This window comes from Sorex fumeus, unplaced genomic scaffold (genome assembly GCF_029834395.1).
Source record: "Sorex fumeus unplaced genomic scaffold, SorFum_2.1 ptg000019l, whole genome shotgun sequence".
In the NCBI taxonomy this organism is placed as follows: domain Eukaryota; kingdom Metazoa; phylum Chordata; class Mammalia; order Eulipotyphla; family Soricidae; genus Sorex; species Sorex fumeus.
In genome coordinates, this window is record NW_026606076.1 from 42311073 (window position 1) to 42331814 (window position 20742).

The 20742-nt window shown below is 60.5% G+C and overlaps 1 protein-coding gene across 1 annotated transcript in view; it reads right to left on the reverse strand.

The window, feature by feature from the left end:
* The window catches only part of ADAM19 (ADAM metallopeptidase domain 19), a 33778-nt gene extending 13462 nt beyond the window's left edge, over positions 1-20316 (reverse strand). Inside the window, exons 1-9 of the mRNA XM_056113054.1 lie at positions 20306-20316; positions 20178-20256; positions 16260-16336; positions 12075-12294; positions 11550-11615; positions 8428-8499; positions 3300-3466; positions 577-661; positions 3-142 (exon numbers count right to left, since the gene is read on the reverse strand). Of these exons, the coding sequence (XP_055969029.1) occupies positions 3-142; positions 577-661; positions 3300-3466; positions 8428-8499; positions 11550-11615; positions 12075-12294; positions 16260-16336; positions 20178-20256; positions 20306-20316 (917 nt within the window). The remainder of the gene's footprint in view (positions 1-2; positions 143-576; positions 662-3299; positions 3467-8427; positions 8500-11549; positions 11616-12074; positions 12295-16259; positions 16337-20177; positions 20257-20305) is intronic.
* Positions 20317-20742: the final 426 nt, after the last annotated feature.

Sequence of the window (20742 nt, forward strand, 5' to 3'; positions counted from 1 at the left end):
ACCCGGTGGCGGCCGCCATGATGCAGCCTCCATCCTCGGCGCTGGCCTGGCAGCAGTTCTCAGAGTCGTGGCTCATGCCGAAGTTGTGGCCGATCTCGTGGGCCATGGTGGCCGCCACGCCGATGGCGTTCTCGGAGTGGTCCTGCCCCGGGCAGAGCTCGGGTCAAGGGGTGGCGGCGTCCTCCCCGACGGCCCTGACCCCGCCCCCAACACCCCTCGAGAGTGACAGTGTGAGGGAACAGACAGGAGCGCCTGCAGAGAACCTGTGGTCCCCACCCTCCCGCACCCTCAGTGGGGATGCCCAGGAGGTGGTGACCAGGGCACAGACAACGCCCATCCCACCTCGGACCCTCAGTCCGGGCCTGGAGCAGCGGGTTTGGGGGTGGGACCCACGTGATCCCTGCGGAGTTCCAAAAAAAAAAAAAAACACAAAACACAAAACAAACCAAAAACTCAAAAACTCGCCCCGGGCTCCCAAACGGCTTCTCTGGGAATGCCGCTCCCCCTCAAAGCTGATGGTTAAGTCTGCGGGGATGTGTGACACCCCCCGTCCCCGCCTGCAGGGCCGAGACTCACCATGCTGACGCCCCCCGACTGGTACACGGAGCACATGGCCATGAGCGGGGCCAGGCCGATGGTCGTACCTTGGAAGGGCACGCCCCTGGGGACAGGAAAGGTGGAGGTGACCGATGTGCCCAGAGGCAGATGGCACCCCCCCAGTGCCACAGTGTCCCCCCAACCCCGGCACTCTTGGGCGTCACTCCTCACGTGGGACTACCCCCGCCCCCCCGCCACGGCTCTGGGAAAAGGCGCGCTCTCGCTCTCGCTCTCTCCCCTTTCTCTCTCCTCTCTTCTCTTTCCTCTCCTCTCTCTCTCCTCTCCTCTTTCCATCTCTCTCTCTCCCTCTCTTCCCCCCACCCAGGCCCTGGCGGGCAGTGATTTGCGCCGCTCCCCTGCACAGGAAACGGGCGGGAAGAGAGCAGGCTGGCACGGGTCCCGACCCCTGAGTGATTCACACCCGCTTCCGCCAGCTGCTGCTGGGTTGCATGCCACTTCCCAAGTCAGTGGCCAGAGCGGGCGGGCACTGGGCAGCTGGGGGTTGGGGGGGGGCAGGGATGAAGCTGATGTTTTGTTCCTACCTCCCTGGGGGCCCCAGGAAACAGATGTGGCTCTTGAGCCCGTCCATGCAGCCGGGCAGCTGGGGGCCCAGAAAGCGACTTCTGAGCTTGCGCGATTGTTTTTTATTGGGGGGGCGGAGGTGTTGGAGCATACCCTGGCAACACTCAGGAGTTATTCCCGGCTCTGCACTCAGGGGAGCTTATGGGATGCTAGGGATGGAACCCAGGCTGGCCGGCGTGCAAGGCCAGAGCCCTCCCTGCTGCCCTATCACTCAGGTCCCCGAGCTAGAGCTATTGGGACCCTGGTCAGGTCAGCAGCCCCTGGGGGGGTCTTTCCCTGGGGTTAGGTCCAGAGGAAGCCCACCGGCAGCCAGTCATCAGGTCCTGCATGACCATGACCACCCAGTGATGGGTCTCTGCACCAGCTGCTGCTGGAACGTAGCGGACTGCGTTCTCCCGGCCAGTGTCCGTGGAGGGACACGCACGCTCCGTAGGGACAAACAGTTGTCCACCCATGGCAGCGGTGGGCCTGGCCGGGTGCAGAGGAAGGTCCATGGGGACAGAGCCAGGCAAGACACTTGCTTCTGGGACTGGAGGGATAGCACAGCAGGGAGGACGTTTGCCTTGCAAGTGGCCGACCCGGGTTTGATTCCCAGCATCCCATAGGGTCCCCCAAGCAACTCCAGGATAATTCCTCAGTGCATGAGCCAGGAGTAACCACTGTGCATCACCAGGTATGATCCCCCGCCCCCCCAAAAAAAGACACTTGCTTCCCTTGTGCTAAGTCATACCTTGGTGAAGCGATAGCACAGCGGGGATGGTGCTGGCCTTACACGCAGCCAACCTGGGTGCGATTCCCGACACCCCAGGGGTCCCCTCCCCAGCCTTGCCAGGAGTGATTCCTGAGTGCAGAGCTGGGGGGAGGGGGTGACCCCTGAGCCTCGGCGGGCATGGCCCCAAACCAATCAACCAACCAAACAAAAAAAAATCAAACAAATAAACAAAGTCTCGCTTTATAAGCACAGGCCACGGAATAGCCGCTGTCTCCTTGAGCAGGAGAAAAGGCCTGTTGGGAGATGGATTTGGAGAGGCAAAGACCCAGGTGAAAGAGGGCGCCTAACAGCTGGGATAGAGAAGGGACCACTAAGTCAATGACGGTTGCAGGGCTCGCTCGGGATGGGAGATGCAGGCTGAAAGTAGACAATGGACCAAACTGGATGGCTGCTTAATGCCTATATTGCAAATCTTAACACCCAGAAGGAGAGAGACAGTAAGAGGGAATGTGCCTGCCACAGAGGCAGGGGGGCGGGGAAGAAGTGGGGGTGGCGGGAGGGATACTGGGAACATTGGTAATGGAGAATGGGCACGGGTGGAGGGATGGGTACTGGAGATCATTGTATGATGGAAAAGTAATCATGAAAGTTTGTAAGTCTGTCATTGTATCTCACTGAGATTCATTATAATGTAGCACTGTAGCACTGTCCTCCCATTGTTCATCCATTTGCTAGAGGGGGCACCAGTAACATCTCACAACAAATTGTGAAACTTTTTGTTACTGTTTTTGGCATATAGAATAAATCACAGGTAGCTTGCCAGGCTTTGCTGTGAGGGTAGCTTGCCGGGCTCTCCAAGAGGGTCAGAGGAATTGAACCTGGGTTGGCTGCATACAAGGCAAACGCCCCTACTTGCTGTGCTATCGCTCCAGCCCCATTCATTAAAATAAAACAAAAATTAAAATAAGGGGGGGTGAGGCGCCTGAAAAGGCCTTTGGGCATCTTAGCCATGTGTCAGTGATGAAAACCAGCCGGGCCCACCTGGCTCCTTCTTCTTGGGGCCCTCCCACTGGGTCCCACCTGCTTCCTGGACACCCCCCCTACCATCAAGCTGTCAGCCCCCTGCACCTAGAAGCCAGGAGAAAGTCACCCCGGGACCCCTCTTCGAGCCTGCTCAGAATAACGAGCTTGTGCGCTACAGGAGATACCGAGATCAGCCCCAGGCTCTGGAGAAGTTAGTGGTGGTGGTGGTGGTGGCCAGGGTGGGGGGTGGGGGGGGGTGGAGGGGCATCTTGAGGGTCCCTCGAGACTGTGAAGCGACTTGTGTTTGAGGGTCGTGTCCGAGACACTCAGGCCCGCAGCCCCGACCCCCCACCCCCACCCCGGCAGCTATGGGAAAGCTCCTCACGTGATCAGCTGCGCGTTGTCATGGCTCTTCCGGGTCAGCAGCTTGCGGCGCCAGCTGAGGAAGGACCAGAGGGTGGAGTAGGGGTTGGGGGACACCTCACACTGGTCGCCGTGTGTCCACACCTCCAGGCCCACCAGGGCGATGCGGATGTTGAGGGATCGGTAGAACTGGAAAGACACGTGGCGGCACAGGTCATCCAGACGCCGCAAACCCCGTGCGCGCGCACGCACGGACGCACGCAAGGATGCACTGAGGCATGCAAAGGTGCACGGATGCACACACACACAGACGCACTCACGCACGCACGCAAGGATGCACAGACGCACACACGCACGCAAGGATGCACGGACGCACGCACGCACGGATACACGCACACGTGGTCGTGGCCCACTCCGGGCTTGAGGCTTGCAGTACGTCTGTGATCGCCCCATCTGCGTCATCTGTGATGACACGTCTGCGCAGACTTGGCCTTCGCTGCTAAGATTCCAAAGTCCCCAACTTAAAAAAGGAGCCCGAGTCGGCTGTAGCTATGGGACAGCGGGGAGGGCGCTTGGTCTTGCACGCGGCTGACCTGGGTTCGATTCTGGGCACCCCCATAGGGTCCCCTGAGCCCCACTGGGAGCGATTCCTTAGCTTGGAGCCAGGAGTAAAATCCTGAGCGTCACTGGATGTGGTCCCTCGCCCCCCCAAACACTCCCCAAAAGACAAATAATAATAATAATAATAATAGTTCTTGTACATGAATTTCTAAAAACCGGTTTTAAGTTGTAAACCTTAATTGGATCTTTGAAAGACCTGTCAGGGCAGGAAGATGCCGGCTACGGCCACGGCCACGTGGGGCCACGTTCCACAGTCACATCCAAGTCCCAGGCCTCCCTGAGCCACTTTCTGACTGGTTGCTACTTCTGGCCTTTTACTTTTTTTGGGGGGGGGAGGGGCTTTTTCGGTCACATCCAGCGATGCTCAGGGCTGACTCCTGGCTCTGCATTCAGGAATCACTTCCGGCGGTGCTCGGGGGACCCTATGGGATGCCAGGAACCGAACCCAGGTTGGTCCGGCCTATGCAAGGCAAACGCCCTACCCGTTAAACTATTGTTCCGGCCCTTGACCTTTTCCTTAAAAATGGAATGGAATCATCTATCTGACTTGAATCTGGCTTCTTTCATTTGGCAGCTCTGGGGGATTCCTGGATTCTGTTGTTGGTTACCTCCTTTACGTGGTGGTGGTGGGAGCTGTGTGCTTTGACTCTGGGGCCACTCGGGGATTTGCCCCCCCATCCCCGTCCTTGTCCCAGTTCTGCTGGAAGTTAAACAGGTGGGACCCAGTGGATGGCGGCACCCTTCCTCACCCAGGGATGCTCGGGTCTTACCACCTGTGAGAGTGTCCCTGTAGCCCTCAGGCCTCTGTTCAAGCCAGGGGTCCTGCTGATCTGCCCAGACTTCTAAAACTCTCCCAAAGAATCCACCTGCCACAGAGGCGGTGGGGGGGATGGGCGGGAATGGGGTGGAGGTGGTGGGATCCCTTTGGTGGTAGAGGATGGGCACTGGTGGAGGGATGGGTACTCGATCACTGTATGACTGAAACGCAAGCACGAAAGTTTGTAAGTCTGTAACTGTACCTCATGGTGATGCATTAAAAAAATAAAAATAAAAATAAATAAAAACTAGGGGCTGGAGTGGTAGGGCGTTTGCCTTGCATGCGGCCGACCCGGATTCAATTCCCAGCATCCCATAGGGTCCCCTGAGAACCGCCAGGGGTAATTCCTGAGTGCAGAGCCAGGAGTAACCCCTGGGCATCGTTGGGTGTGACCCCCCCCCCCCCGCAAAAAAAGAAATAAATAGCACTGTAGCACTGTCCTCCCGTTGTTCATCGATTTGCTTGAGCGGGCACCAGTCATATCTCCATTGGGAGACTTGTTACTGTTCTTGGCATATAGAGTATGTCACGGGTAGCTTGCCAGGCTTTGTCATGTGGGTGGAGTACTCTCGGTAGCTTTCCGAGAAGGGCGGAGGAATCAAACCTGGGTCGGCTGCGTGTAAGGCAAACGCCCTACTCGCTATGCTATCACTCTGACTCCAAATAAATAAATAAAAATTAAAAATTAAACAACAACAACAAAAACTCCCCCAAAGCGAGCAGGAGGTCACGATCCTTCCCACTCCCTCTTTATAAACACGCAACGCGGGAGAAAAAGGTCCTTGTGGGCTAAGCACGGTCAGCAGGCCAGAGGCACTGGGAGTGGCGAGGCCGTTAAAGGGGCCAAGAAAAGACCCTCCCTGTCCATCTGGGTCTCGAGCATGGGAGACGTGTGTCCACATTCCCAGCCGGCCTGTGAGCAGTGAGTGTCTGCAAGCAGATGGATGGGACAGGGCCCTTCCTGGGCACGCATGGGGGGGGGAGGGGTTTCTGCGGGAGGGTCAGTGAGAGCCCGGATTGAGCCCAGACGGTTGGACCCCCTCAGTGCTGGAGGCCTTCCATGCCCAGATGGTGGAAGGACCCCCCCTCATTCCTCCCAGACACTGTAGCGGGGGAGGTGCGTGGCGGGCTCCAGATTCAGCGGAAATTTTTCTTCTCCCATTTCGTGTCCGGCCAATCGTTTAAGAAAACACAGAGTCTGGCTCTTAACTTGAATGGGCCCTGCCAGACGCGCTTCTCAGGGGACTGGAACTTGGCTGCTCCAGGCGGAAGAGGGGGGAAAAAATGGTCTCAGGCCGGACACGCTGATTCAGCGCTCTGGGGCCGCGTGCCTGTGTTTTAGCTGCGCCTGACACCAACAGCCAAGCTGCTGGCTCTCCGGGCCAGGGAAGGGCTGAGCAGCTTTTGGGAGGACCCCCAACTGGTCAGTGGGGTTGCGAGGGGAGATGATGAGGCCACTGAGGCCTCTCGTCCTGGGGACTCGCTCACTGACACCCCCCCCAAGCAGCTGCAGGCAGTCACAATGGGGGAGGGGGGAACGCGGCCAAGCTTCCCACCTGTGGGGTCTGTAGAACAATGGGGTCCCCGTGGGAGCGGGAACGGGGCGGGGGGGGGGGGACCTCCTGGTCCCTGCCCCACCCCGGGAAATAAACTTTCCTTGTTTTCCCAGATGCCGAGAGGCGGCCGTGGCTGCTGAGTGACTGGTGGGACGTGGCCCCCAGACCTTGTCACTCCCGGAAACGCCAGTGTCTGCTTTTCCCCCCCGCTGCTGTCTGTTCTTTGGTGGCCTGGCTGGAACCATCCAGGCAGACAGATGGCCACGGGGGGCAGAGGGGGCAAGGAGCACTTTGCTTGCATGCCTCTCAAAGTCTGAGTTCGGGGCCGGAGCAATAGCACAGCGGGGAGGGCGTTTGCCTTGCACACGGCCGATCCGGGTTCGATTCCCGGCATCTCATAGGGTCCCCCGAGCACCGCCAGGAGTAATTCCTGAGTGGAGAGCCAGGAGTAATCCCTGAGCATCGCCGGATGTGACCCAAAAAGAAAAAAAAAAAAAGAAAAAAGTCTGTGTTCTCTCCTCTTTATTCTCCTAAAGAGATGAAAAACGAGTTTTCCCCACCAGGACAGTTCCCCACCTCCACGGGCTCCTGCAGGCCCAGAGCTCGGCGTGGGGGGTCCTGTGAACTCCCCCTCCCCCAAAATTACCTGCCATCCTCCAAATGTGCCCAAGCCAACCAAGAAGAAAGGAAAAAAAGAAGAAAAAGAACAGAAAAGGTGGCATGTCTGTTCCGCTTCCTTACTCGCCAATACTCTCCCCTCGAGAACCTGGGCAGCCCCGGTCAGTTCCAGGGAAGGGCAAACATTTTGGGGGTCTTCTCCGAGCCCCCTCTGTGTGGCCTCCCTAAGCAGCACTGACACAGTCCAGAACTTCTACTTCGGGGGCCTGAGCAACAGTCTGCTTGAGAGGCTGGTTCCGTTCCAAGCCAGGACTCACTTCCTGTCTCCATGAGACGGGACCAGGTGTCATACCAGAAAGGGACTCTGGGCTCCTGGGGCTGGACACAGCCCACACGCGAGGAACTCCACCAGAAAAACCCGCATGGAGCAATAGCACAGCGGGGAGGGCGTTTGCCTTGTACACGGCCAACCCGGGTTCGATTCCCAGCATCCCATATGGTTCCCCCAAGCACCGCCTGGAGTAATTCCTGAGTGCAGAGCCAGGAGTAACCCCTGAGCGTCGCTAGGTGTGACCCAAAAAGAAAAAAAAAAATAACCCGCATGAAGGGAAGCTGCTGGCTCAGGCCAGCCACTGTGAGCTTGCGAACGGACAGCGGGCAGGGCGCTTGCCTTGGACGCAGCTGACCGGGGTTTGTCCCATAGGGTCCTCCCGTCCCCCGCCAAGCCCCGCCAGCAGTGATCCCTGAACGCAGAGCCTGGAGTATAAGTGCTGAGCATCGCCGGGTGTGACCCCAGACAAAAACTAAACCAAAAATAACAACAACAACGAGCTGGGGGAGAAGGCAGCTGGGATGGAGAAGGGATCACTAAGCCAATGAGGGTTGGAGGGATCGTTTAGGATGGGAGATGCGTGCTGAAAGTAGATAAAGGACCGAATGTGATGGCCTCTCAGTATCTGTATTGCAAATCATAATGCCTCAAAGTAGAGAGGGAGGATGGGGAAATTGTCTGCCATGGAGACAGGGGGAGGACTGAAAGGGGGGCAGGGGATACTGAGGACATTGGTGGTGGAGAATGAGCACTGGTGGAGGGATGGGTGTTCGATCACAGTATGACTGAAACTCAAACACGAAAGCTTTGTGACAGTATCTCATAGTGATTCAATGAAAACAAAAACAACTGTAACACTGTAGCACTGTCCTCCCGTCGTTCATCTATTTGCTTCAGCAAACACCAGTAGGCTCCATCGTGAGACTTGTTGTTACCATTTCTGGCATATCCAATACGCCACAGGGAAATTGCCAGGCTGTGCTGTGCGGGGCGGAGGAATCGAACCCGGGTTGGTCGCGCACGAGGCAAACGCCCTGCCCGCTGTGCTATTGCTCAACAGCCACAAAAATAAACCAAACCAAGACACCAGGTCACCTCCAGGGAGAGGCCGTGGTGGGCAGGCTGCTTGGAGGGGGCTCGGTGCCCCGCCCAACCCACCACCCCTTCCACATCCCCACAGCCCTTGCCGGCCTGGCCCTGGTCTCACCTTATCCACGTAATTGGCGATCTCCATGAGTTTGTGCTTCGTGGCTTCTGGGTCGCGCCGGTTCTTCTGAAACTGCAGGGGGTGGGACAGGCAGGTGAGGCTCCCCCCTAGCTGTGTCGGCCCCACCCGCCACCCCAGTTCTTTTCTCTCGGGGCTCCGATGCACGGTCATTGGCACAGAGTTCCCTCCAACATGCGCCCTCGTCCCCTGGTTGGCACAGGGTTGGCTGGGGTGCGGGCAGGCACAGAGTTGGGGTCCTTCCATCCCGGTCTTCCCCGCAAATGCTACTAGCTCGGCGCTGGGCAGGGTCACATGCAATGGGACAGGGAATTCCGCCACCTCCCACCAACCCATCCTCTGAGTCCCGGGGGAGCCTCCGCTAACTCCCTAGGGGTGGGGAACGTGGGGGCAACGCTCCTGGTGAACTTGCCCAACGCCAGCCCAAGTCACAGCCCCTCACGAGGCCTCCCCCACGCCCTGTGGAAGTAGATAAAGGACCAAATGTGATGTTCTGGGCACGGCTCCTGGGCACATTGGGTCTAGCCCAGCGGTGGACTTCAGAGTGGGGGACGAGGGAGCAGCCGAAGCTAGCGCCACTCTCAGACATGCTCTCCGAGTGCCCATCACTGTCGGACGTGTCCTCTAAGAGGGTGTCCAGGCCCAGAAGCGTCGCAGCCCTTGGTGGCCCCCCCCGTCTTCCTGATGCTCTTCACACCCCATTCCCACTCCTCGCCCCAGCGCCCCGAGATCCCGCCTGCCTGTTGGGGTGCGAGTCCCTCTCTCGTCTGGAACATGGGTGAGAGGAACTGGAGTTTCCGGGAAGGACCAGTGGGGTAGTCGTCAATCTGGGGCCGTGTGTGCGGGGCAGGGCGGCGCAGTGGGCAGGGAAACCTCCCGCACGGAGGCCGGCCACGTTGGTGGAGGTCTCCCCTCCCCTCCCCCACCCTCAGGCTTCTAGACCACCAGGGTGGGAGGCTGTGCAGCCCCCCTCCCCCCACCCTCTGCCCTCTGCCCTGGCTGTCTGGGCCCCCGGGAGGCCCGTGCAAGCCGCCCAGCACGTAGTTCTGTCTCCCCTGCAAGGTCCCAGCTGGACAGCAGAGACCCCCCCCCCGCCCCTCCCCCCAGGCACGCGGCCGGCGGGGCACGTGACTTCGATGCTCTCGCCACAGCCACTGCCGGGGCCTGGCTGTAAATCAGCCACCCGACTGCCCTGCAGGAAGGACCCACTGTATGTCAGGCTGCGCCGTGCTGGGGCTGGGCTAGGAGCCGGGACCCGCGTTTCCTCTGCACCCCCAGAGTCATCCACAGCCTCTGGCTGCCTGCCCGGGTTCGAGGAGCCGTTCTGTGTCTGCACCCCCCCCATGCCTGTACCCTGGGGCCTCTACCCCTCGGCATCCGTATGTCCCGGTGCAAGTACCCCCAGTGCGTGTGTGAGTACGCCCCCACCCCGCCCGTCTGCGTGAATCACCCCTCTGGTCCCAGTGCGGAATGCGGGGAGCGAGCGGCCTCCCCTCGTCCCAGAAATGAGTCCCAGGAATGGCACTCTAGGGCGACGCCTGTCCTCCTGGGGGTCAGGCGAGTGCAGGTGCTGGGCAGAGACAGCGCCAGGCGAGCCCCGCTCCCCCCCTCCACGGGGTGGAGGCGGGGGTACTCGGGCGGGCGCCGTGCCCAGGCGTGGGGCGGGGTTAGGGTGGGGTGACGGGCAGGGACACACTGGGCCATGTGGCAGAGAGAGACCTGGGGGTACGCTGCCCGCCTCGCTCCCCCTTGCAGTATCCGCAAAGTAAAACGGAACACGAGGGTGGGGGCGCGGCCCGCCGAGCCCTTAGCGACAAACAAACCTCTTCTGCGACAAGGAACCCCGCGTCCCCTCCCGCCCTGGCTGGCCCTTCACCTCCACCCCCGGGCGCCTCGAGGAGGGCTCAAGGGCCACTCTCTTCCCGCTGCCCCGGCTCAGAGCTCTCGTGGGGGGCCCCGGGGACCCGCCCTCTCCCCCTCACCCCTAGCACCGGACGAGGCTGAGCTGCTCAGGCTGAGGCCTGCTGTGGGGGGCTGGTCCGGCCGGGGGCTGGGCTGGGACCTGCTGGTTTAGGCCAGGGCAGAGCCAGGGGCCTGGAGCTAATTTGCAGGTGTCAGACCCCCCCTCCAACCCCTCACTTCCGGGACACCCACCCACCAGCCTGGTCCAACCCCCCCTGGAACAAAGGCCCAGCTGAGCTGCAGCCCCTGGAACCTTCTGGGTGTTCGGAGGCGGGCGGGTCTGGATTGCTCACAGCCTGGAGCATGCCCCAGAGAGATGAGCATGTGTGGGGGCTCGTCCAGGGCCCAAACCGGAGAAAGGGGGGCTTCAAGGCCAAGTTCACAGACCTGCCTGTGGCAGAAGCTCGGGATGGGGTCGGCATGGACCCCAGTCCCACGGCTTCCGGGGCTCTCTAGGTCTGGGGGTGACCCTGGATCCGTCCCCCTGAGGGACTTCCCCCCACCCCCAACTTTGTATCCTCAGTTTCAGATCAACAGGACCATAGGAGGGTCCCCCACAAGGCAACGATTCAAGGGGGTGAGGAGCTGGAGTGGCAGACAGCACAACGGGGAGGGCGCTTGCCTTGCACATGGCCCACACGGGTTCAATCCCTGGCACCCCAAGTGGGTGCCCTGAACACCGTCAGGAGCGACCCCACCTCCCCGAGAGCAGTAAGCCCTAAACTCTGCTGGGTGTGTCCCCTTCAAAAAAATTTTTTTTTTTTTGCTGTTTTTGGGTCACACCCAGTGATGCTCAGGGGTTACTCCTTGCTCTGCACTTGGGAATTACTCCTGGTGGTACTTAGGGGACCATATAGGATGCCAGGGATCAAACCCAGGTCAGCCACGTGCAAGGCAAACATGCTACCCGCTGTGCTATCACTCCGGACCCTTAAAAAAATTATTTTTTTTGAATTTTTTTTCCCCCTCTTAACTCTGAAGCATCGGAGAGAACTTAAGTCCAGGGCATGGGACAAGTGGAAAGAGGAAAAAGCTGTGGCCTGTCCCCTCGGCAGCTAGACAGCCACAAACTCCCCCCTCCCTCCCCACCACCTATTCCCCTGAAGTGAGGGGTGGCCGTGGAGAGCCCAGGGCACCCTTACCTCTGCGTAGTCGGCCACCAGGTACAGCTCAACGAACTTCGTGGTGTGCAACTCGTCCCTTTTCATCTGCGGGCGAGATGGGGTGAGTGAGGAATGGGGTACGGTGGGGAGCCCTGGGGGAGGAAGGAAGCGAGCCCCCCAAATCTGCCCCCTCCTAGGGGATGGAAGTTGGTCCTCCATCCTCCAGCAGGACCCAGGGTGTGTGGGGGTAAGCTGATGCCCAGAGCATTGGGGATCCCCACCCACCCCCCTGAGCTGGGGGTTGGGGCCTGTTTCAAGGGTGGAAGCACGTGGCACTAAACGTGTCTCCTCCAGATCTGGCGTTTGACCCAAGGATGGAGCGGGGGGAGGGAGAAATTGTCCCTTGGGGGGTGGGGGGAAAGGGGTTCCCTCCCACCCAATGGTGCAAAGTTGGCGTCTAAGGTTAAGGCCGTCGCCCCGTCTAAGCCAGCGAGCATCCTGGTGTTCACGCCAGAGCGGAGGCGGGCGGCCGTGGCCACCCGTGGCCTCCCTGGCCAGACTCACCCTGCGAGGTCGAGGTCGGCGCTGCCGGGTGTGGTTGACGGCGGGCAGTGGGTCTGGGTGGTGCGAGTCGCCGGGTGGCGGGAAGCCTGGGAAGCCTGGGAGCCCACAGACGCCGATGGGCAGCGGGAGGTGTTCCAGTCTGTAAAGGCGGTGCTGTGCTCCCAGGCCCCGGATGGGCTCCAGGACGTAGCTGAGGTTCCCGCCCAGGGTGATCAGGCCCCTGCAGGGAGAAGCAGGAGAGGGACCATTCAGAGGTGCGGCTTGGGGGGTTGGGGTGAGGGGCCAGGGGGCGACGACACACTGTCATGGGATGCCCCGGGTTCGGATGCTGGGTAGAGCCTTCTGCGTCCTCCTGTGTCTCTGGAGAGCAAATCTGGCAGATGCATTGCCAGGGACCTGTCTCAGTGTCAGGACACAGTCAAGGGCATCCCCCTGGCCCACGTCCCTGGTACCCCCCGGTCCCCTCTTACAGAAAAGGGCACCGAGCCTTGGAGGGTTTCAAGAGCAAAGACTCCTGGGGCCGGAGCGATAGCAGCGATAGGTAGGGTGTTTTCCTTGCACGTGGCCGACCCGGGTTCGATTCCCAGCATCACATAGGGTCCCCCAAGCACCGCCAGGAGTAATTTCTGAATGCATGAGCCAGGAGTAGCCCCTGTGCATCACTGGGTGTGATTCCCCGCCCCCTCCCCAAGAAAGAGCAAAGACTTCCATGTCCAGGGTGCAGACCCTATGTCCCCATCCATTTCTCTCCATGGTGCGGGGGCCACGTGGAGGAGGACCTTCTGCCATCATCTCTGAGAATGTCCTGGAAGCTGGTACAAAAGGCAGAAGGCCTGGTTCTGTTGCCTGAGCCCGAGAACTAGTAGTCTCCAGGGTCCAGATGACTGCTCAGGGTCCCCCGGGGCCAGGTTTGCACGAAGTCCTGCCTTGGGGTGGGGGTGGGGGGAGTGGTCAGCCGGGAGACTCAGCAGTCACTCATTCCTGGCTCCATCGCCCCACATCCCAAAGGGGGATCCCCCTCTGTGGACGTTCCTCTCTGTCCATCACACTCACTCCAGTGCCAGGGCTGGCCCTGCCCAGTGCGGGCGGGAAGGCGGGGCGGAGGCAGGCCCAGCCACTGTCCACCCTCGATGGCTGAGAGCCTTCGAGAGGGACTGGGTGGGCCAGGCCACGGGCAGGACGAGAGGACAGAGCTAGAGCGGCCATGTGGACATTCAGCGCGTGGGTGAGTCCACGGTCCGGGGCAGGCTGGGATTGGGAGTGGTGGTGAGGGGGGCGCACGCACCCTCAGGTCTATAGGGCCAGTGTGTGGCATGCCATTTTCAGGGGAGAGTCAGCGGCCACGGCCACCACCCTGAGCACCAGAGGCCCCATGAGGACAGAGAGCCCATCATCTTCCTCTGCCCCTCACCGCAGGGGCCATTTCTTTTTTTTCTTTTTGGGTCACACCTGGTGATGCACAGGGGTTATCCCTGGTTCTGTACTCAGGAATTACTCCTGGCGGTGCTCGGGGGACCTTATGGGATGCTGGGAATCGAACCATGCAAGGCAAACGCCCTATCCACTGTGCTATTGCTCCAGCCCCCCAGGGGCCATTTCTTTATTCCTTCCTTTCTTTTTCTTTTCTTTGGCTTTGTTTTGGGGCCACACCCAGCTGTGCTCAGGGCTGACTCCTGGCCCTGCGCTCAGGAATCCCTTCTGGTGGGCTTGGGGGACCCTAAGGGATGCCGGGGATCGAACCCGGGTCTGCTGTGTGCAAGGCAAACGTCCTCCCTGCCACACTATCTCTTCATCCCCAAGATTACCATTTCTAAAATGCAAACATAGGACCGGATGAGGTGGGGGAAGGTGTGACCCCTGGAGAAGAGTGGAGGGGGGGAACCCTGGAAATCCAGGCTGAAAAGGGCCTGCCTCCTCCGGCTAATTTGTTTTCTATTTATTTTTTGCTTTGGGGGCCACACCCAGAAATGCTCAGGGGTTCCTCCTGGCTCTGCACTAAGGAATTACTCCTGGCGGTGCTCGGGGGACCTGAGGGGATGCTGGGGATCGAACCTGGGTCGGCCATGTTGGCTGCGTGCAAGGCAAACGCCCTCCCCGCTGTGCTATTTGTTTTTATTTTGCTTTCTATTTATTTTTTTGGCTTTGAGGGCCACACCCAGCGATGCTCAGGAGTTATTCCTGGCTCTGCACTGAGGAATTACTCCTGGCAGTGCCCCTGACCCTATGGGATGCCAGGGATCGAACCCAGGTGGGCCAACACCTGACCAAGGCAAACGCCCTTCCTGCTGGACTAGCCTCCAGCCCTCTCCTCTGGCCTATTTTAATTCACCCCCATCTTGGACACCAGCCTTAGCTACTGCAGGGAAAAGAACAGGCTGGGAAAGGAGAGAGGACCCGGGACTCCGCCGGGGAAACCCGCTGGGTCTGCCGGAGCCTGGACCCACCCGCGCTTGGATACACGCGTGCAGGGCGCATTCGGGGAGAGGCTCCGTTTGCAGCCTCGGAAGTGTGAGTCTGGGGGTTGGTGGGGGTGGGGTGGGGGTCCTAGAGGGACGGGAGCTGCCTCACCTCTGTAGCTGCTCTTTTTGGAGGGTGGGAAGGGAACCCCAGGCCTGCTGGCCTTACCCCCAATTTTTTTTCTTTTATTTTTTTGCTTTTTGGGTTACACCCGGCGAAGCACAGGGATTCCTCCTGGCTCTGCACCCAGGAATTACCCCTGGCGGTGCTCAGGGGACCCTATGGGATGCTGGGAATCGAACCCGGGTCGGCTGCGTGCAAGGCAAACGCCCTACCCACCGTCTTATTGCTCCAGCCCCATACCTGAATTTCTGACAGTGCAGAAGGGCTAGAAGGGTGTAGTGCATGTGTGTGTATGTGTGTGTGTGTGGGGGGGGGGTGGTTCAGGCTGGCAAACTGGGCTCAGCCACCCTGCTCAGCTGTGGGGACCCAAGGACGACGACAACAGAAGGAAATAAGGGACGGAGGGGGCGGCAGGTTCCCCTCGCTTTGCTGGGGCTGCATCTGCCTGCTCCCTCCGGCTCCTGGGGCCAGGCGCTGTTGACTCAGAGAACCATGGGGGCCTGAGGCCTGGCCTGGCCACACGGCCCGTGGGCCAGCTGGCTTCAGAGCAAGGCCACTGGAGACGGGGGTCCCGGGGGCCCGTGACATGGCCTCCCGGCCACAGCTCGTTTCCTGCCCAAGTCGGTCTGACCCAGCTGACACCACGCCCCACCGCTGAGAAACAGATGTGCGGATCCGGTCCGGAGCCCGCCAGGAGGGTGGGGGAGAGCGAGCAGCTGCAGCGCTGGCTCCCCACGGCTGAGGGGACTGGGGAAGGCGCCATCGGCCCATCCAGGGAGGAAGCGGGCAGCGAGGAACGGCCCTCGGAGAGCCGGGTGGGCCTCACAGCCCCCAAAAGGGGGGGAGGATCTTCCCTGCCTGCCCTGGCCTCAGTGGGGCAGATCTAAACAATCGCTCTCCCAGAGCTGCCGTTCTCTCGCTCAGCTGGGGTCACTGGCCCGGGAAGGGCAGACACAGCCCCTGCAGCGGCAGGGCTGGTGCGTCCCGGGGCAGGGAGGGGTGTGTGTGTGTGTGTGTGTGTGTGTGTGTGTGTGTATGTGCGGTACCAAGTCTCGTCCCCAAACCTCATCCCTGCCTACCCGCCGGTGCATCCCGGGGCAGGTGTGTGTGTGTGTGTGTGTGTGTGTGTGTGTGTGTGTGTGTGCGCGCGCGGTACCAAGTCTCGTCCCCAAACCTCATCCCTGAATGCCTGCCGGTGTATCCCAGAGCGGGTGTGTGTGTGTGTGTGTGTGTGTGTGTGTGTGTGTGGTACCAAGTCTCGTCCCCAAACCTCATCCCTGCCTGCCCACGGGTACATCCCGGGGCAGGTGTGTGTGTGTGTGTGTGTGTGTGTGTGTGTGTGTGTGCGGTACGAAGTCTCGTCCCCAAACCTCATCCTTGGCTGCCCGCCGGTGCATCACAGGGCGGGTGTGTGTGTGTGTGTGTTTGTGTGTGTGGTACCAGGTCTCATCCCCACACCTCATCCCTGCCTGCCTGCAGGTGTATTCCAGGGCATGTGTGTGTGTGTGTGTGTGTGTGTGTGTGTGTGCATGTGCGCATGCACATGTGGTACCAGGCCTCATCCCCACCCTCCAGCCCTGCCTGCCCACCCACCGCGCCTCTTACCTTATCCCCTGGCAGGTGCTGAGAGCCACGCTGGACACAGCCATGTTCCTTACAGTGCCATGATAGAAGCAGTGGTCCTGCGGGGAGAGAGCGGGCATTTGTTCTGGAGAGGTGAAGGGCTGCGATGCCGGCCCATGAAGGTCCGGTGCCACCCACCACTCTGCTGGCGTGAGAGGCCCAGAGTGACAACCAGAGGCTGGGGCCGGCCTCATGCATTGTTCATGGACCCGGAGTCTGCCTGCACCCCAGTCACCTCTGTGACCCCTTCTCCCTTCGCATACACATACACGTGCACACACACACGCACACACACACATATACACACATGCATGCACACATCAGAATGTACATATATGCACATGTGTGCGTACACACATATACATACATGCACGCACACACATGCACACACGCACACATATGCACATGCATGCATACACTCATGTGCACACACATACACATGTGCGTGCACACACACGTGCGCACACATGCCCATGTGTGAGTACAAACACACATGAACATAGTACATGTATGTGTACACATGCACACGGTCACATATATTTGTGCATGCACACACACATATACACACGTGCATGCATACACACACATGCATGCACATGCACACGCACACACACACACACACACACACACACACACTTCACGTGTCCCCCCAGGAATGACAGTGTGGCCTTATTTGGAACAAGGTCTCTGCAGATGTGACCGTGCTGGGGGCCCGCTGGAAGGGGCAGACAGACGCACAGAGCACAGCTCAGGGGCAGGTGGGGGTGGAGGTCGGAGGTTAAGTGAGGGACCCCCCAGCAGGGCCTGCCAGGGGCTCCCACCAGCCTAGAACAGGGAGGGGGCTTGCCTGGTGGGGCTTCTGGGACAGTCCTGCCATCCTCCTTGGCCATGGCGGCCCCTGGAACCAGAGCCCGACTCCCCCACAACCCATGGCCGCCCCCCACCACCCACCCTCGCCACAACCGCCACGTCCGGCAGCACTGACCTCGGCCCCCGTGCCCGCACCAGGCTGGGCTTTGCCAGGGACCAGGGTCTCCCCGATCCGCTTCAGCCCGCCCCTTCTGGGCCCTGACACTGCTGGGCCTGAGGGCAGGTTCCCGGGACCGCCAGCTCCCGCCGCCAACACCAGTCACCAGGAAGGCCCAGGCAGCCAAACGCGGGGGGCCGAGTCTCGGCTGCACGGCACCAGCTGTCTGTGCTCTCGGCGGGCCAGAGGCCAGCGGCACACCAATGGACCCCTTCTTTCCCGAGGCTTACTGCCCCCCCTGGACCTCCGGGGCATCCCCGCCCGCCCGCACTTGAGGAGCTCATCAAACCTCCTGGCCTTGAACTGGCCCCGTCCTGCCCTTCACAGGGGCGCTGAAGAATAGCTCTGTCTCTGTGTGTGTATATGAGTGTGTGTGTGTGTGTGAGTGTGTGTATATGAGTGTGTATGTGAGTGTATATGTGAGTATGTGTGTATGAGTGTGTATGAGTGCATGGTGTGTGAGTATGAGTGTGTGAATGTGTGTATGAGTGTGTGTGAGTGTATATGTGTGTATGTGTGTATATATATGAGTGTGTGTGAGTGTGTGAGTGTGTGTATGAGTGTGTGAGTATATATGTGTGTATGAGTGTGTGTGTGTCTGAGTGTATGTGTGTAAGTGTGTGTGTGTGTGTGTGTGTGTGTGTGTGTGCGCACACTCCTTCCAGCTGGGATTCTAGTGTCAGCCTGGGGCCTGGACTCCCTCCCGGGTGCCTGGTCCACACATGTGTGGATCTCCCCGGGGCTCCGTTGGAATCACCCTGTCAGGAAGCCTGGAAACGGGAGATGCTTGGGTCTCCCCAATCCCAGCCCTCTGCAGGAGCCCCAAGTCCAGGTCCCACCTTGGGGACCAGTGAGGGGTGTCTTCTCACAGCTCGTAGCCCAGGAGTCCCGGAGAAGGCCGGGCCAGGACACAGGTGGCTGCCCCCAGCTACAAAGGGGCATGAGAGAGGGACTGGGCTGGGCCATTGCAGACTCCCCTGGCCCAGGGTCTAGGGGGCAGAAGACTGACAGCCGAGATCTGACCACCTGGATCCCGGGTCCTGCCTCTCCTCCTCCTCCACCTCCTCCTCCCAGCTGGGAGCCGCTGAGCTGGACACCCCCTGGGCACCCGGATCGCAGCCTCTGCGGGATCACTGGCTCCTTGGCTGCCTGGCTGGGCGTGAGCTGGGGGTGGTGTCGGGTCATGGGGCGCGGGCCAGCCGAGACCGCGGCCCTGGCTTCACACCCAGATCTCGTCACTCTTGGACCCCAACTTCGATCCACCCCCCGGTGACCTGCCCTTGATTGAGGGCTGCTCCCCGAAGCCCGAGGTTCCCAGAACTCTGCTCCCCAAGGCCGCCAAGGCCCCTTTCGGCTGCCAGAGGAAAAAGCCTGTGTGTGTGTGGGGGGGGGAGGGTCGGGGGGGGGCTGGGAGGGGGTGGAGTGAGGAGACCTCAGCTCTGGCCTACGAGAACCCCAGGAGGGAGGAGTCGGGGGTCGTGAGGGGTCAGAGGGGCCTGCAGGCCCTCGGCCCTCTCTGCCGAAGACAGCCAGAGCACAAAGCTGGAGACAGGCCCTCCTGAGGTCATCGCATTCCTTCCTGGCCTCTCAGGCCGAGGGGGACCCCGGGGCGAGGAGCGGGGGAGGGGGGACACAGCTGGACGCATGAGGTCATGGCACACTGGTGGACTGAGCCCCATTCTTGAGCACCGAGGGGAGGAGGAGGAGGGGTGCAAATGCCCGGGACATGCCTCTGTGCCAGGTCAGGGGTCGCCCTGGGGACATGCTTGTCTCCGTGTTGAGATAGAGGAGGTGGTTTGAGCAGGGGATGCCCGGGATGGCTCCAGGGAGGCTGGCTCCATGGGGGTCCTGGGCGGGGGCGGGGGGGAGAATCACCCCTGGGGGGGCACGAAGCAAGGAGAAGTCGGGGTTCTGTTAGTCACCCATACAAAACACTCCTTCACCTGGCCAGGCGGGTGCCTCACCCATGATTCAAGAAAAAGAAACGTGGGCCGGAGGGATAGCACAGTGGAGAGGGCGTTTGCCTTGCACGCAGCTAACCCAGGTTTGATTCCTGGCATCCCATACAGTCCCCTGAGCACCACCGGGAGTGATTCCTGAGTGCGGAGTCAGGAGCAACCCCTAAGCATCGCTGGGTGTGACCCAAAAAGCCAAAAATAAATAAATAAATAAAGGAGAGAAATGTGGGCCAGAGTGATAGCACAGTGGGGAGGGCGCTGGCCCTGCACGCAACTGACCCAGGTTCCATCCCCGGCATCCCATAGGGTCCCCCGAGCACCACCAGGAATGATCCCTGAGTGCAGAGCCAGGAGTCAGCCCTGAGCATCGCCGGGTGTGACCCCCCAAAATCAACAACAATAAAAAGCCTGAAGTGGCTTCGATCTTGGCCTGCACATTCCGACAGGGACCCTTCCCTGCCCCGGCCCCGGAAGCGGGTCCTGCAGATGAGGATTTCTCTCCCGAGAGAAGTTTTGTGCAAAGGCCAGCCAGTGCGAACACAAAGCACATCAGCTGTGAGTGCAACCACCCGCCCCAGGCCACCTCACGGGACAGCCACAGGCCCTGACCCATCATCCCCTGGGAAAGGGACCCCCGAACCTCCACAGGGGAAGTGGGTGCCGGCGGGGCCACCAGGGGGTCCTTGCTTCTTTCACACTAAAAGTTCTCAGTCTCACCGGTTTACTGGTGCTCAGTGACCAGGGCCAGGAAGACGATCCGTCCCCAGCCCGTGCTGGTGTTCATCGGCCTTGAGCAGGGGGGGGACCCTCTCCCTAGCCCGCCACGAGGGGCTCTCAGGGAAAAGCCAACCCACAGTGAGGTTTCTCCCAGTCTTCCCGGGGATGCGGCCCGCAGGATGGTGGGACCCCACGTACCTCCGGTTTCAGCTTTTGGTGGGTCGGGCGGCCGGGGGCCGTGTAGCGCGTCTCCGTGTAGGCTTTGGGGAAGAGGTACCTGCAGAGAAGGGGTGGAAGTTTGTCTCGGGGGTAGGGGCACCCCGCACCTGGAGGACATGCCCCAAACAAACACCACCTCTGGGCACAAGAAACAGGAGGCCCGGGTGGGGGGTGAGTCGAGAAAGGGAAGGAGAATGGGGGCCGGGGGTCGGGGGAGGAGCTGGTGCTGAAGGTGGGGTTTGGGGGTGGGGCTCACGCTATCGTGGGTGCAGACACGGCAGTCAGAGGGCAAGAGATGGAGGTAGGAGGCATCGCTAGCCAAGATGTCCGGGACACACATAGCCATGTGCGCGCGCGCATACACACACACACACACACACACACACACACACACACACTCCATCCCCCAGCTAGCCGCTCACACACATACACACACACACACACACGCACGCACACACACACACTCCATCCCCCAGTTGGCGGCTCACACACACACACACACACACACACACACACTCCACCCCCTAGCTGGCGGCCTTGGGGA